The sequence below is a fragment of the Mastigoproctus giganteus genome, chromosome 10 (assembly GCF_048544385.1).
Source record: "Mastigoproctus giganteus isolate SK-2022 chromosome 10, ASM4854438v1, whole genome shotgun sequence".
Taxonomy (NCBI): Eukaryota; Metazoa; Arthropoda; class Arachnida; order Uropygi; family Thelyphonidae; genus Mastigoproctus; species Mastigoproctus giganteus.
In genome coordinates, this window is record NC_143584.1 from 107,955,883 (window position 1) to 107,972,922 (window position 17,040).

The 17,040-nt window shown below is 35.3% G+C and overlaps 1 protein-coding gene across 3 annotated transcripts in view; it reads right to left on the minus strand.

Moving 5' to 3' along the window:
• Positions 1-2,280: 2,280 nt before the first annotated feature.
• The window catches only part of Pex5 (peroxisomal biogenesis factor 5), a 321,598-nt gene continuing 306,838 nt past the window's right edge, over positions 2,281-17,040 (minus strand). For 2 of the 3 annotated variants that reach the window (XM_090383596.1, XM_090383595.1), the window contains exon 16: positions 2,281-2,488. In XM_090383596.1, the coding sequence (XP_090239722.1) occupies positions 2,281-2,488 (208 nt within the window). The remainder of the gene's footprint in view (positions 2,489-17,040) is intronic. The other variant, XM_090383597.1, reaches the window with a different exon arrangement.

Genomic DNA, 17,040 nt, shown 5'->3' on the forward strand with positions numbered 1-17,040 from the left:
AAAGAATGATCATAATTTTTCATGAACAATCATACTGCATGCTATTTCGTAAAATTTCCATAAGAGACACGATATTATTCCGAAACATTTGCAAAGAGAGTTCTAATATTAAGTGATGAAAGTTTGTAATGAATGCAAAAAGTTATCTTAAATTTTATAAGATTACAGTCCTAACAACATATTTAACTCAGATGAATGGCTTGTGTGATAAGTGTTTGCCTGCCAAAAAAATGACTTTTAAAGGCAATTCTTATCATAGCAGTAAGCATAAAAAATAAATCCGACAATTTTTAATTAATGTCACATTTATTTTTTATGTCATAATAGACTTATGGTTGTGGGTAATGTGCATTTGCAGGCTGATTTGCATGTTGTGTGGGATGAAAAACCTGAAAAAGCTCATAGGAAACTCTACGCCCTTCACCCAAAATTATCTAATTACAACCTCAAAGAGAGGACTAGAAATTCTTTAGTGATCATCAATGGGAATCATAATGGTAAACACAGGAGAGAACATTTAACTCTCCTTTTTGGTGTTTATGTAAGAAGTATTTATGAATTTGAAATTTTTCTAAATGGCTACTGAAGTTAGATCATTTTTTTTTTTTTTTTAAATCATGTGATTTATTGATAACTGCAAATTGATAAAATCTTGTCATCAAACACCATGACAGAACTTGAACCGGATCCAAGGAATTATTCCGAATTTTAGAAAATGATCTGAAAGTCAAACAGAAGTGAATCCAGAACAAAAAATGGGAATGCTGTTGGAATCAATCTCTACTACTATAGACTATGAGAAAAACAAGAAGCATAGAATGTTGTTATTAAAACATAATAAATTATATAAGGTTAGCTGAATTTTTAACAACAGGTTCTATGCTCAATGCTGATGGGATTCTTCCTCTTGCCCAGATTAATCGCTTGAGGGGACATAAATTCAAATTGAGGAAAGAAAGTTGTAGAAATAGATGTGCAGAATTTTGCCTTTAGCCAGTGGGTGGTTTATTGCTGGAACAAACTTCCATCTGTCGTTGTAGAAGTTTATAGCTTAAATAAATGCAGTACTAGACAAACATTTGGAACAAATGGATGGGTGAAATAGGGAAGGGTTTTTTTTTTTTTTTTTTGGTTTATGCTGTTTAAGCTTGCAATGATGCCTCTGTTAATGCTATTGTAGTAGGTGTCAGGATATAAATGTTCCATACCAGTAGCGTAGCTACCCTTTTTCGGGCCCGGAGGCAAAGAACATGTTCGGGCCCCTACTTAATTAATGAAAATTGCAAAAACAGGTGACAGCCAAAGACGCTGGGCTCCTAAAGCGCCCAGGCCTGGAGGCAATTGCCTTGCCTGCCTTCGGTAGCTGTGCCTTTGTTCCACATAATATCTGAAATGATCTAATTTCTGCTGCTTTGGACATAACACAAAGCAGTTTCATTGATGAATTTGTAAATGGTTGCAATACTGAAATGATTTCAATACTGCAGCCATGCCACCACTTCCCAGATAAAATTGAAAGTAAAACACAAGCATGAAATGGAAGGTAATGATGTAGAAGGCATTAATGTGGCTACTTGCTGAAAGCAATAGATGTACTACATGGATTTATTGAGTCTTCCAAATGCCACAGAAAATAATTTCTTTTCAATAAATCATATTGAGGACACTGTGGATCAGTGAATCGATGAAGAAAATGTACACATTAATTCTTATACTCAATATTTTAAATAAAGTGAGTGGATAAGTTTATGCTTATATTTTTAATACAATGTTAAAGTTCTGTAGTAAAAAAACTTTTTAAACTTTTAGTTAAAAATTTTCTTACTGTATATTTTAAATAAAATAAGTGTTTAAGTTTATATTTACATTTTTAATAGAACATTTATAAAGTTCTGTAGTTATAAAAAATTTTTTAATATAAAATTTAGTTAAAAATTCTGAGTGGTAAGACAATGTATTAATAAGGGCTACTGTATTTTAAGTTGCAACTAATTTTTAACAGAAAAGCAGTAATTTTCAAAAATTCTGTTTTTCTTTTAACTCTGAGTTATTGAGAATCTATAGTATATACCAAGTGATGCTTTACTTCTATAGTAGTACAATTAGGAAAACAAAATGTTATATACAGTAAAATATTTCTATGGATATTACAGATCACCTGTTGATAACATCAAATTGAATTGTAATATGTTATACATATATAATAATGTTATAATTATAAATCTTATTCGCAGTATATTTGAGAATTTTAACATATGATTCAGTTAATAAATGGTTTAGTCAAGTGTCTGTATCCATACTGAATTCATTATTTAACCAATTGAGATCTCTTCTGTCTATGGCTTCATATAATTTAGGTCGCTTCATCAAAGTCATTACCATCCTCAGTGTAGACCAAATTGTTTCTGACATGGTTGCCCTAGATCCCTGAGGTCCACGTCCAGCATTTTGGAGATTTAGAGCAGTTAGAAAATGCTCTGCAGCCTCTCTAAAATGAAGATGCAAACAGTAAAATATACTTATTTTCTTGAGCTCATGTATATATCTAAACACACTGTATATATTAACATACAGTGTGTTTAGAGAGAAAACTGGTCCTATAGGAATAGTCTGCTTTGTGAAAGAAAAGATTTCTTTACAGTTAATTTTATATAATTAGTAATTTTAATCATCTGTGTATAACACAATAAAATTATAACCTAATTTTTTATTTAATCTTTTTAATGGTTCAAATAATTTTTCAATTGCTGAGAAAAAGAATCCACAACAGGAAAAAAAAAAAATTTATACTTCTGGAGCAGAATTTGCAGATTCTAAAGGAAGTTGATCTGCTGATACTAAAAACACCAAAATTATTTCTCCATCACATCTAATTGAAAGACATACTGATATTTTAGCAACTTAATAAATTACCAATTTCAAATATTATATAATAATATATATGCTATCTTAACAAGTTAGTTAATGTATGTAGTGCATTTAATTTCATTAGAAACATTAGCAAATAGTAATAATTCATGATTTATAACAAAATAAGTCAACCTATAGACATGAAAATTTGTTTCAAATATCCTAAAATATTCTAAGTATTGAAATTTTGAAATGGATTAGAGCTCCTATTCCAAATTTATAGTAATATTTCTGTAGGAGGAAACTGGGGACAGAATGCTATGAAATCAGAATTATACTTAGTACCATCTGGGGGGGGGAACAGAACAGAACATATCTTGAAAGTTTGGTAGCAATCTGCCTTTTTCTTACCATTTAATGCAAAAACATACTTTTATTTATGTAGATTTTTGAAGGGATGGAGGGAACAAGGGCTGTGAAATCATAACTGGACCTGAAATTTTTCTAAGGACCAACAGAAGAACAGGTTGAAAATTTAGCCTTGATCCAAACTTTTCATTTCTAGAGTAATGCACTAAATATCCTTTCATTTATATGAATAGATTTCAGAAATCTATGGGAGCTATGACTGATCTTAAAAGCTTTCTAGACACCAACAAAATAGATGCTCAAAATGTGCGAGACTGAACTTTTTTGGTAATGTATACAGTCCATTACATATCAGCCACATTCTATGTTTTTCTTAAAATTAATTGAATTTTTTCCCCCTTTTTCTGTGATTAACTGAAGTGAAAAGTAAATATAGTAAATATAAATTGTTTTATCAATTAATTACTAAGATTATAACTTCAGAGAAAACTTAATAAAACTCCTTAGTTTTGCATTCTTTAAATTTAGCCATTCAGTTTAATTAGAATTGTATAATATTTATAACTCTCCTTAGGTATAATTCTCTCTCTCTCTCTCTCTCTCTTCCATGTGTCTCTTCACAAGAAACACCATGTTCATGAGTCTTTCATAACAATATATGCAAAACATGCACGGACCCTCTAAAGCTAACAATGCTGCATTAAAACTACATTCATAGATTAAATTTCTTTCTTCCATACAAATTGTATGGAAAAAAGAAAAAAAATAATTACCAGATTTCTATTTGTTCAACTTTAATGAAATATGGGATGCTTAACAAATATTTTTAAACAATATAAAATTTCATGAAAATCCATCCACTGGGAGTCAAGTTGTTACATACAGACAGACAGACAGACAGACAGACAGACAGATGGACATAGTGAAGACAACTGACACTCATGCATACATGCTAATGTGCCTAAAAATGAGTTTATTCATTTTATTTTCAGGTACTTTAATCAAATATGTAGTGTACTACATACATTCTATTTCCTTAGAAATGTTTGCCACTTTTTCATCATTGATATGTCCTGATGAAGGCATTTCTTTTGCTCATCTGATCATCACTTACATCCAAATTTTGAGACAACACTAAGATAGTACTGAGGAAAATTAATTTTCAGACATTTGGGAGCCCAAATTGCAGTAAAGTTTACACCATAAATTTATAATTACAGGTAAACCTTGTATAACACGGTAATTTGGTTCCTATGAAATCTTGCGTAATGTGAAACTGTGTTATATGGGACTAAGAACCAGTACAAAAAGAGTGGTTATGTTTCAAAAGCTAATAAAAATATGCCATTTTTTTTATAACTATCAGAAACTTAATTTTTATAGTAATAATAGCTGAAAAAAAAGTCTTACCTTACAAACTGCGATACTTATGTCATATAATGTATGTTCATTTAATTTTCTTCTCTTCATTGCCGCTAAGCACAATCTCTTCTACAGCATCTAGATTTCGTATACCTTCTGCTCTCTTTAAAAGTCACGAACTGCACTCTTCGAAGTCAACATTATTTTTTGTGGTCTCAAACAAGCACAAGTTCAATAGCACAGAACATAACCCGGGGATCCCACAACAAAATACAGTGGATCCCCGCTTTAAATGATACGTGAAAATCTGAAGAATATTTTCCAGTTAGCAAATTAAAAATAAATTTACGCTTACATACATCATCATTATCATCAGCCATTTTCAATCCACTGCAGGATGAAGGCCTCTCCAGCAACTTTCCAGTTCCTTCAGTTTTGAGCACTGGCCATCCATTTACTACCCACAAACTCATGAATTTCATCTATCCATCTCCGCCTTTGTCTTCCAGGTTTTATTCTAGCTCCTCTTGGGTACCATTCTGTTATTTTCTTATTCCATTCTGTTATTTTCTTAGTCCATCTGTCATCATGTCTTCGAGCTATGTCTCCTGCACAAGACCATTTTAGAATATTATTTAGTTTTGATAAGAATGTCCTTTACTTGAGTTTGCTGCCTAATCCATGTGTTTCTCTTCTTATCTAACAGTCTGATTCCCAATATAATTCGTTCCATTCTTTGCTGTGTAGTTCTCAGCTTCTCTTCCATTCTTTTGGTGAGTGCCCAAGTTTCACTTCCATAAGTCATGGTGGAGAGTATACATTGGTTCATTATTTTACGTTTCAGATAAACTGGGATATTGCTCTTCAGTATGTGACTATATTTCCTGAATGCTATCCATCCAAAATTTATTCTTCTCTTGACTTCCAGCCATGTATCATTATTACAGCTAATAACTTGTCCCAGCTAAGTATATGACTCCACCTTTTCAATTACTGCTTCTTCAATCATTATTTCCCTTTCTGTGGCATACTTGTTCATCATTACTTTTGTTTTAGCCATATTCATCTTTAGTCCAAAATCTTTACTAACTGATTAAGATTTTCCTCTAATTCTTTGGGATCATGGCTTATGACCACAATGTCATCTGCAAATCGTAAATGGTTTAGGTACTCTCCGTTCACATTGACTCCTTTCTGCGACCAGTCTAATCTTCTGAAAGCTTCCTCAAGGGTTTGAGGAAGATGCCAGGCATAATGGTGTTTTATATTCATTTGCTTTCTCCATTAGCTGTGATATTATGTGAAGGTGATCCATAGTTGAGAATCCTGTCGTAAAGCCAGCTTGCTCTTTCGGTTGATTCTCATCAAGTATTCTTTCTAATCTGTTAGTAACGACCCTTGTGAACAACTTGTAGATGTGGGATAACAAGCTAATTGGTCTGTAATTTCCAATTTCTGATTTATCTCCTTTCTTATGCAGCAATACTATGATTGCATTATACCACTGCTTAGGCATCACACCTTTTCTAATGCACTTGGTGAAGAGCCTTGCCAGTTTTTGTGTTATGTCTCTTCCTCCCAATTTTAACAACGCTACAGTTACTTCACCTTCCCCCGGGGCTTTCTGATTCTTCATTTTCTTCAATGCATGTTCTACCTCATCAGGAAGAATATCAGGTATGTCATATGTGTTGCTAATTTGCAATCCATCTTCCCCACTGCTGGCATCATTCCCTTGCTCCTTGTATAACTCTTTATAGTAGTCTTCTGCTATTTGAATTATGCCTTCTCTGTTGTTTATAAGTACACCATCGCTATTCTTCAGTTTCAGTATCATTTGTCTTTCTGTATTACTGCTCATGGCTGCTGATTTAAATCCTTTGTTTTTCCTTAATGCTTGTTCTACTTTTCTTTTGTTAAATCTTCTTATGTCCTCTCTGAGTCTCTTTCTAATGGCTTTGCATAACTCAGTATACTCATTTTTTTCCTTGTCAGTGTTTATCTTGCTTTTCATTTTTCACCTTCGGTTCATCATAAGTGTTTCTTGACTAATTTTTTCTTCTTTGGATTTCTTTTTCCCTATAGGTTTCTTGGGCTTTATCACTTTCAGAAAGTTGTGATATTCCTCGTCGATATCTTGGTCCTGAGCAGTCTGCAGAAGCTCAAACTTGTCCTTAAGTTCCAGTACATACTGCTTTTTCTCCTCTTCTGTTATCTCAAAGACCTTTGTATTATTTACTCGAGTCAGTTTTTTTCTTTCCTTTCCTACATCTATATCAAGTGTACATCTTACCATTCTGTGATCACTTACAATATTTACCTTGTTCAGGACAGTAATATCTTCTGTTAGTGAGGATGAAGTCGATTTCATTAGTTGTTAATCCATTTGGACTCTTCCATGTACACTTTCTGTTCACCCTTTTCTTGAAAGAAGTGTTAATTACTGACAATCCTTGAGATTCTGCAAATTCCACAAGTTTTTCGCCTCTCATTTCTTTCACCAATTCCAAAATTTCCTATAGTTCCTTTTTCTGCACTGTTTTGTCTGCTGTTTTGTTGCTTACACACATAGCTTAATTAATACATACTGTAATATCTACATACTAATTGATATTTCTGTTCACTGACTTTTTTTTTTGTTTGTAAAATTTAAAACAGTAAAATGATAAGCAATTAATAACAAAGAACGTGGTATGCACAAGTTGCAACAAACACGATACGGATTAAGGAGTTTCTGAAAATTTATGTTTTTTCTATGATTGAATATTTCATGGAAGGGGAAACACATTCCACCATAATAATGTGAAAACCCACAGAATTCCAGCTATCAGAATTTTGTGGGTACTATCGCAAATGCAAGAAGATTGAGTTTACTATCCGTTTATAATTAATTGATTACACTAACAGAAAAGACCAATAAACCAGAAACTGCTAATTGTTTTTGTTTTATGGTAGTGACCTCGAGAAATTTGCTTTAGAAAAATATCACAAAGGCGATAACAACTAACGAATCAACAGCTGGGATTCCAAAAAGGAATGGAAATGCTGAAAATTACATCTAATATAATAGCAGGGTTTTCCCAGCACAAAATCTCAAAAATACCATGTTATGCAAGGTTTCCAGAAATTCTCAAACCACATTAGAGTGAAACCTTGTTGTAGAACTATTGCATTGTGCAAGGATTTCCACAATTCTCAAACCATGTTAGAGCAAAACCATGTTGTGTGAGGATTGCCACAATTTATCAATCGTGTTAGAGCAAAACCGTGTTGTAGAAATACCGTGTTATATGGGGGTTGCCTGTATCTTCTTTCGTTCTTCCACGAAATCCATGAACAATTGCTTTAAACAATTACCAAGCTGCTAGTTAAATATCCTGTAATTTTATTTTATTTAATATTATCATCTATATTTTTTTATTAATTTTATTTTCATGTATACTAAAACAATCTTTTAACTTATAAAAATATTAGCCATTTGTTTGATTAGCTTATTTGCGGTTGTTGAACTCAACTGTTTCACTTGAAGTGTATTTGATAATAGTGGAAGATCATCCAAAATATCAATCATTTAAAAATAATTTGTTTTTGAATCTTTTTGCGATGCCAGAAAAATTTAATTTTTAGAAAAATAAATGGCTGGATATAAAAAACTGCTTTGAAAAAATAAAGAAAAAAATAAGAGGCTCTTTTCAAGAAGATATTTGTAGATCCAAAACAAAACCTACTTTGATGATTTCAATATTAACATTAGCAGAGACACCTGATGCAAGAGGGCAAGCTTATACAGCATCAGCCAAAAAAAAAAAAAACCCCACCCTTCCCATTTCACTAATCCATTCATTCCAAATGTTTGTCTAGTTCTGCCTTGAATTTATTTAAGTTATCAACTTTCACAACAGATGGAAGTTTGTTCCAGCAATCAACTACTGTCCTTAGTTTGAATCTATGCCCCCTCAGGTTTGTAATCCTGAGCAAGAGGAAGACCCCCATCAGTATTGAGCTGCTCAATTCATTCAACGCCTTATACACCTCAATCAGATAGCCACACAGGTGTCTAGTCTCCGGAAGCTGCAATTTGCAGAAATTAAGCCTTTCTTCATAACAGCACCCCTTTGTTCCCTTCACCAGTCTTGTTGCCCTTCTCTACTCATTCTAACATCTCTACATCCTTCCTAAAATGAGGCTTCTAGACCTTTACGCAGTACTCAAAGTGTAGCCTAACCATTGCCTTATACAAGGGGATAATCACCTTCTTATCCCTGCTCGCAAAATTCCTGTATATCATTGGCAAGAGCCCATGACCTACTCTGGCAGCCAGTCTGCACTTCTCAGAAAACATATCTGACTACACAATTAACCCCCCCCGCCCCATGTCTCTTTCATTCTCCACTACCCTTACCACATTGGAGTACCACATAGTTGGTACATTTTTCTGGGGTTACTGCTACCCATATGCAGTAATTTGCATTTGTCAATGTTAAATTTCATTTGCCATTTCTCAGCCCATCTACCCAACTTTTCCAGATCCTGTTGCAGCAGCATACTGTCATTAACAACTATGCCAATTGTTATTAACAACTATGCCAATCTTTGTATCATTTGCAAACTTTGACATTAAGCCTGATATAGTTTGAACAATATCATCGATAAGTATAAAAAACAACAATGGGTCCAACACCGAACCCTCAGGGACACCCAATAATAACATTAGTCTACATAGAGCAGTACCCATTGATTACCACTCTCTGTCTCCTCCCACTCAACCATCCTTTTATTCCTTGTAGCAACTTGCCCTTAATGCCATACTGCTCCAATTTGTACAGTAGTCTTCCATATGCAACAGTATCAAAAGCTTTCCTGTAATCAAAGTAGATGATATCAAAATTATTTTTTGCATCCAGTTCCTTTGTGACCTCAGCATAGTATCCAATCAAATTGGTCAGACAAGACCTCCTCTTGAGAAACCATGCTGTGTCTCAATTATTACTGCTGTCTTGTTTAGATGATCCTGCAATGCTTCTTTAACCACTGACTCGATTATTTTCCCTGGAACAGAAGTCAAACTAACAGGTCTGTAATTACTCGTGTAACCCTTTGTGAATTGGAGATACATTTGCACATCTCCAATCCGTGGCGACTTCTCCCGAGTCCAAGGATGCTCTCATTGGTCCTTGAGATTGTCACAGACATTCTCTTAGATATGCCAGACAAGCTGTACTTGCTACCTGGGAGTCTAAAACGCTGATGGAACTGATATTCGGGTGACACTCAAGTCAAGTGGACACAATTTCGGCGAAGTCCGGACGGTCTGTGACAGCCAAATCCTCTGCTTGCACCTTCACGATGGTGGGACTGTTAGTAATCCTGGATATAACCTCCATGCACAAGTACATGGTGGGTGACCACCCAGGTGTGAACCAACGTAAGCAGGGGTCGAGGTGTGGCGCCCACACCACATGGAGGAACGCCGCCGCTCTATGTTACCAGGCAGTACTAGGTGGTAGATGACTCATCAACCGGTGAAATACCACCACTTTGCTTATTGGAGGCTTGAAGTGGTGGAAACCCATGCTAAGTTCCGGTCAACCCTTCCCTATCTCTTCCATCATGCAGTATGATTGATGACTTTTGAGGTTATGATGAATGTCGTGGCGAGATCCAATATTCCTTACATTTCGAGGGTACAGCTCTAAAACGGTGTTCACAGGCCAGCCGCTAGTTAGTACACCGGACCGCACCTATTGGTAACTCTCTAGGAGGCTTCCGGATCAGCTAGAGTATAATCTTGCTACCTCTACTCTGCCAGATAGTGACTGGAGGGAGTCCGAGTAGTGTGTATGCGGGGAGCATTGTCGAGGCCACGTTATGTCAAGGATCTGGGTATATTCTTACCACATGTACGCCATATCGAAAAATTTCATTACTTCATACAGCATGTCCCACACACTATTTATTACTATTGAATACACCATGAATTATCAAACTAATAGAGCAAGCTTAGCTGCGAAAAGAGCTAAACCTCCCAAGGACTTCCTAATTCATTTCACAAATATACGTGGTCTCAATTCTAATCTCAACGATGTCCATTTCCATTTGCAGTCTGCCAAACCCCATGTACTTTTTCTGACAGAACCTCAGTTATCGGTTGATTCAACTACTGCTCATCTCAGATGCCCAAATTATTCGCTGTATGATTCCTTTCGGCTCAAAGGTGGTACTTGTGCATATGTCCGTTCTGATATTCCCTGTCAGAGACTTGGTAATTTGGAATCTCCTCTCTTTGATCTTCTCTGGCTTAAAATCTCTCTACCTCATTGTGTCAAATTCATCTGTTGTCTCTACCGTTCTCCCAACTCCACTAATCACTTGGAGCTCTTTGACTTCCTCTCTTTGCAACTTGACTTTCTCCAGTCCAACTTTCCTAACAGTGAGGTAATTTTCCTTGGTGATTTTAATATTCACAACTCCAGCTGGCTTCCGTTTTCTAGTCACACCGACCCAGCTGGTCGAGATGCTGAGGCTTTTGCAATTACTAATGACCTAGCACAGATTGTTCATTTACCTACAAGAATACCAGACAATCCTAATCATACAGCCAATAAATACGCTTCATCTTTTTCTCACAAACAACCCTTCTAAGTACACGGTCGAAGTGAGAGGTCCTTTAGGCACTAGATCACAACTTGGTGATTGTCTCTTCTCCAATGGAACCTTTATCTCATGGCTATTCCCAACCTAGTGTTGTTTGGCATTACAAGAATGCAAAATGGGATGACCTGCGAGACTTCTTTTCTTCTTTTCCTTGGTCGGATTACTGTTTCAAAACTTCTGATGTCAACATTTGCTCAGATCGTGTCAGCGAAATTATTCTTGCAGGAATGGAATACTTTATCCCACATTCCACTTTAAAATCTCGTCCTTTATCTAAACCTTGGTTTTCCAATAAATGTGCTAAGGCTGTCCAAAAGAAGAATGTTGCATATCATAATTGGCTTGTTTCTAATTCTTCAGTTTCATTTTCTGCCTACACCAAAGCTCGCAACAATTGTAAAGCAGTTATTAATCAGTCCAAACTAGAGTTTGAACAGGCTAAGAGTAGAAAACTTGCTTCTTGCCCTAATGGTAGCTGAGCATTCTGGTCTCTTGCCAAAGCTATTGGCCGCAACTTTTGCCCATCTTTGCTCCCACCTCTGTCCAAACCAGATGGTTCTGTTGCCACTTCAGCCAAGGATAAAGCTGACCTGATAGCATCCCATTTTTCTTCCAGCTCATGTATTAATGATCTTGGTAAAACACCTCCCACCATTCCCAACACGCTCCATTCAATGCCTCCTGTGGTCTTCCGTCAAAAGGATATCAGAAGGATTTTGATGAACCTTGATGCTAAGAAAGCTCCAGGTCCTGATGGTATTTCTCCACTTGTTCTCAAAACCTGTGCTCCTGAAATTATCCTATTCTTTGCCGCCTTTTTTCACTTTCTTATTCCAAAGGTGTTTTTCCTTCTGCTTGGAAATTTGCTCATATCCAGCCAGTTCCTAAAAAGGGGTGACAAGTTCCTCCCATCCCATTATCGACCCATTGCAATTACTTCTACTCTTTCTAAAGTAATGGAGAAATCAATTAACTGCCAACTCTTAAACTACCTAGAAACCTTCCGTCTGATCAACGATCACCAGTATGGATTCAGTCAGTGTCAATCCACTGGTGATATTCTGGCTTATGTTACCCATTTATGGACTAATTCAATGGAAAGGTTCGGTGAAACACAAGTAGTTGCTCTTGACATCTGAAAGGCTTTCGATCGTGTTTGGCATAAAGGTCTTCTAAACAAGCTTCCATCTTATGGTTTGCCAACTGTTTTTAGTAATTGATTATCCAGTTTTCTCTCTGATCGCTCACTGAGTGTGATGGTAGATGGCTCTCTCTCTCTTCTATCTTCTCCACTAATGCCGGTGTCCCCCAAGGTTCAGTTCTTTCCTCCACTCTTTTCCTCTTGTATATCAATGACCTTCTTCCATTGACTGGAAATCCTATCCATAGTTTTGCCGATGATAGCACATTGTATTCCACTTTCCATTTTGAGAAACCTTGTCCTGCTCAATCAGCTTCAACTTCTCGAAAATCTGCTACCAATTCCTTAAATGCCAATCTTCAGGTAATTCTCCAGTGGGGCAATGACAACTTAGTTGATTTCAACCCTTCTAAACCTCAGTCTTGTCTTATATCTCGCAAAAAGGATTCTTCTGCTCCTATGCTTATCTTTAGTGGCACTCCAATTTCTAGGCAAAATGATATATCTCTTTTGGGGATTACCCTGACTTCTAATCTCTCTCTTGGCACAAGCACATTACAAATATTGCTTCCTCTGCATCTAAAAAACTTGGTTTTCTCTTTCGCTCTCGGCGTTACTTTTCCTCCAAACAGCTTCTCACTCTGTATAAATCGCAAATCCGCCCTGCCATGGAATATTGTTCCCACATCTGGGGTGGTCACCCCGAAACCTCCCTCAGGCTTCTTGATTCCATTCAGAAGAGGACAGTTAGGTTAATTAATGATTCATCTCTAACAGAGTCTCTCCACTCGCTTTCTCATAGACGCACTGTTTCTGCTGCATGCCTCTTCTACAGATACTTCCATGGGCACTGTTCTTCTGAATTGGCTTCTATAATTCCTGCTCTCTCTTTCAAAACAGTCCGAACACGTTCTGCCACCAGCCAACATCCATTTACTGTCCAACTTCAAACCCACAGAACCAACTTTTCATCTTCCTCATTTATTCATTCAACGGCCTTTTTCTGGAACAACCTTCCTTCATACATATTTCCTGAAAATTACAATCTACAGAAGTTCAAGTCCAATGTCAACAAATATCTTCTTTCGTCTTCTCAACCTCCAACCCAAGCACGGTACTAAGTACTATAGGTTCTAATACCTCTCGTGTTTGGGGTTCACATAAAAAAAAAAAATAAAAAAATAATTATGGCTAAGGGTCTGCTTAATTGCTTTGCCACCTCCTTTAATACAACTGGATAGATTCCATCTACCATAGATCACCTTTCTTATGTTTAACTTCAACAATTTCTCCTCCGCTTTGCTTTCAGTTATTACAAAATCATTTAACTCCCTGTTAGAGTTTGATAAACATCTGGCCCTAACCTCCTTGAATAACAACTCATGTGTGAATGTAGATGCAAAATACTCATTTAGTTCGGCAGCTATCTGAGAATGATCATCTACAGTCGAACCACTGATATAAAATGGATCAATTTGATTAATCCCCTTCTTTTTGAGTTTATATTAAGTAAAGAAGTCTTTGCTGTTTTTCTTTGCATCCTTTGCTAAAGATTTTTCATATATAGTTCTTCAGAAATTTATTCAAGCAGACTTAGCATTAAAATTAGTAGAGGCATATAATGCAAGAAAGCAAGCTTATATGGCTTTTATTTGACATATGATCCAAGAAAGCAAGCTTATATAGCTTTTATTTGACTCATAAAAAGTATGTAGGTCTTGTCCAAAAAGGAAGAATTCCAGCAAGCTCAGTGCTGATGGGATTCTCCTTATTGGTCAGACTACACACACACACACACACACACACACACACACACACACACACACACACACACACACACACACACACACACACACAAGGGGGCACAAATTCAAAGTGAGGAAGGACAGTTGCAGAAGAGATGTATGGAAGTTTGCCTTAAAGAGCGGATGGTTGATTGCTGGAACAAATTTCCGTCTGTTGTTGCAGAAACTGATAGCTTAAATAAATTCAGGAAAGAACTAGACTAACTATTGGAGGGAGTGGATAGATGAAATGAGATTTTTTTTTTTGGGCTTTGATCATTTTTTTCCACAGCTAATGCTAAAAATATCTTAAAATGACTTATTTTATTGATATCATTTATGATGATTCACACAGTGCCAAATTATAATGTTTGGAAAACCTTGAATCATTGGATTCAAGCTAGCACCATGATTGGGTCTTGTAGAATTCCCCAATCATGGTGCTAGCATCAGTAGCCCAAAATCTGATTAAATTTTTCATTAAATATTGTATCGAATCCTCTAATGTATTTCTTGAACCATTATAAATTTTTTCTGCTTTTGTTGATTTTAATTCTACTAAATCAGGAAATACTCTTGACACTCACATTTTATAAGCATCACAAGCAGAGTTTTACTTTAAATTGTTTTTACTAAAAAAAGCTCCATCAATACTAATAATACAAATTTTTGAATTGGTTTGATAATTTCAGTAAAAAATTGTTCTCTTATTAATTCAGCAATACGCTCTATGATTCTGGTTTCTAAAAATAGATAATATAGGTAGTTCCCTAAATTGGTTTCATTTTTAATTTATAGCTCCATTTCATTGTCCATATCTGACACTGGTTGTTTTCTGTTTACTAAGCTGTAAACTAACCTGAAAATTTTGCTGGTTATTGCAATATTTTTTTTTTCAGTAAATTCATCAACCACTGTAATGAGAGGTTATTTTTTAGATTTAAATTATTTAACTCTCAAATCAGAACTTCATTCAAAATGTTCCTTCATTTTTTTTTTTTTCTTAATGAAATTTGCTAAGTTTTTTCTCAATTCCATTTGCTTTAATTGTACACCTTTGCCATTTTAAGAAATTTGTAGAGATTTTCTTCCAAAGATCCCTAGATGTGATGAATTTGCACAGTGGAAAGAGCCAACTTCTTTACTTAAATTGCCAAGCCATTATATATTTTTAAAATAGTGTGCACCTGCTCAGAAGTTGAACAGTGGGGTATTATATTTTCATAATCATGTAAATCCCCTTCCATTATGGACAAATTTTCAGAGGATTCAACATTTATGATATTATCATCCTCAAAATTGTTACCAGCATTTTTAATATTTAAATCATTACTTTCACTACTAGTACTGCTGGCTAATGATTCTTTCACTTTATTGGATTTTTTAAAATTTCATTTTAACCCCAATCGCAAATACTTTTCTGACACTTCATTACGAAGAAAAAATAACATTGAAGAGAACATTTTATGTATCAAATAACAGTCCACTGTGTATTACACACAATTTACTAAGAACAAACAGCCTAAATGTGATGTGGTGTTGAATTGTAGATTACAGTTAAGCAAGTGTATGAATGAATCAAGTGCAACCTTTGTTAATAACACAAGAAATTAGATGTTTGTCTTGTGCCAAGAACTTGGCTCTGACAGCATTAAAGGTAGATGCACATATTAACATAATCTTGATCTATCTGTTGTGGCAGTTAAGAGTGTTTCTATTAAACTCTACAATTGCTAAAATACTACTTTTGCATTTTAAGTTATTTTTGTATGCTGTATTATTTTCTATCCCAAATTATAAGTTTAAGATTATTCAGTTTTAAGATCACCTTATAACAACATTTGTTTAAGTAACAATTTTTTGACAACAGGTTGTCCTAAAACTGCTTCAAAATTTAGCAAGTGGTTCACATGAAGCTCCAGTTCACCACTCCCAAAGTCCAGTGAAGCTCTCATAATTAACCTTAACGGTTTAATGGATTTCCTTGCCACCTCCTTTAAAATATTTTACTACTATTAGTCTATCCTAGGGTCCTCGTCTCAGTATTTATAGTAATAATAATAATAAAAAAAATCCTCTGAAATTCCTGTATTGCCTATTTTATAGTGCTCGGGTTCGCTAGTACAGTTTCACCTCACTGCAAAGGACTTTTCACCTGTAAAGGTAAAGTTGAAATGCTAAAACATAGGATTTCATAACTATGTATTTCTGTCACAACTGATAAACTGAATAAATCACTTTATTAAAACAAATAAGCTAAAATAAAAGATACATAAAACATGTAAATAAAAGCAAAACAGTAGCTTTTGGGGCAAGGTGTCCCTTCTTCACCTGAATAGTGAATGGTGGCATATAACCCGAGGGGGCTAACATCTGGTGAGTATGGGCTTGGCACATCCAGGGTCCTGAGCTGGGTATCATCATTCTTCTCTTTCTCTGTGATTCCCTTCTACTTCTCTCTCTTGGGGTAATTGAGATTTTTTTTTTTTTTTTTTTTTTTGGCTGGTGCAGTGTTAGGCTAATAATAATAATATTACATGGAATAATAATATAAGAGTCAACTGGGCATGATCATGAATCAACGCCTTGTGCAGTAAAGCAGGACCACGTACACAAGACAATGTATGTGTATATACCTTACATGGAATAAAAAAAAAAAAAAAAAAAATAGTTACTGTGCAAGATCAGATGTCTGGCTGGTTATGCAAAACCACGAACATGGGATGAACGCAAGTGCTCATCACACTGAAAAATGGCAGATTCCATAATTGGGTGAATATGTACTCCCTTATTAGGGTTCAAGACACTATTACAACTGGATACGTGTAGTGCCTCAAACCATGAGTGCTGGCAGTAGTCATGTGAGTAGTGTATGATCTC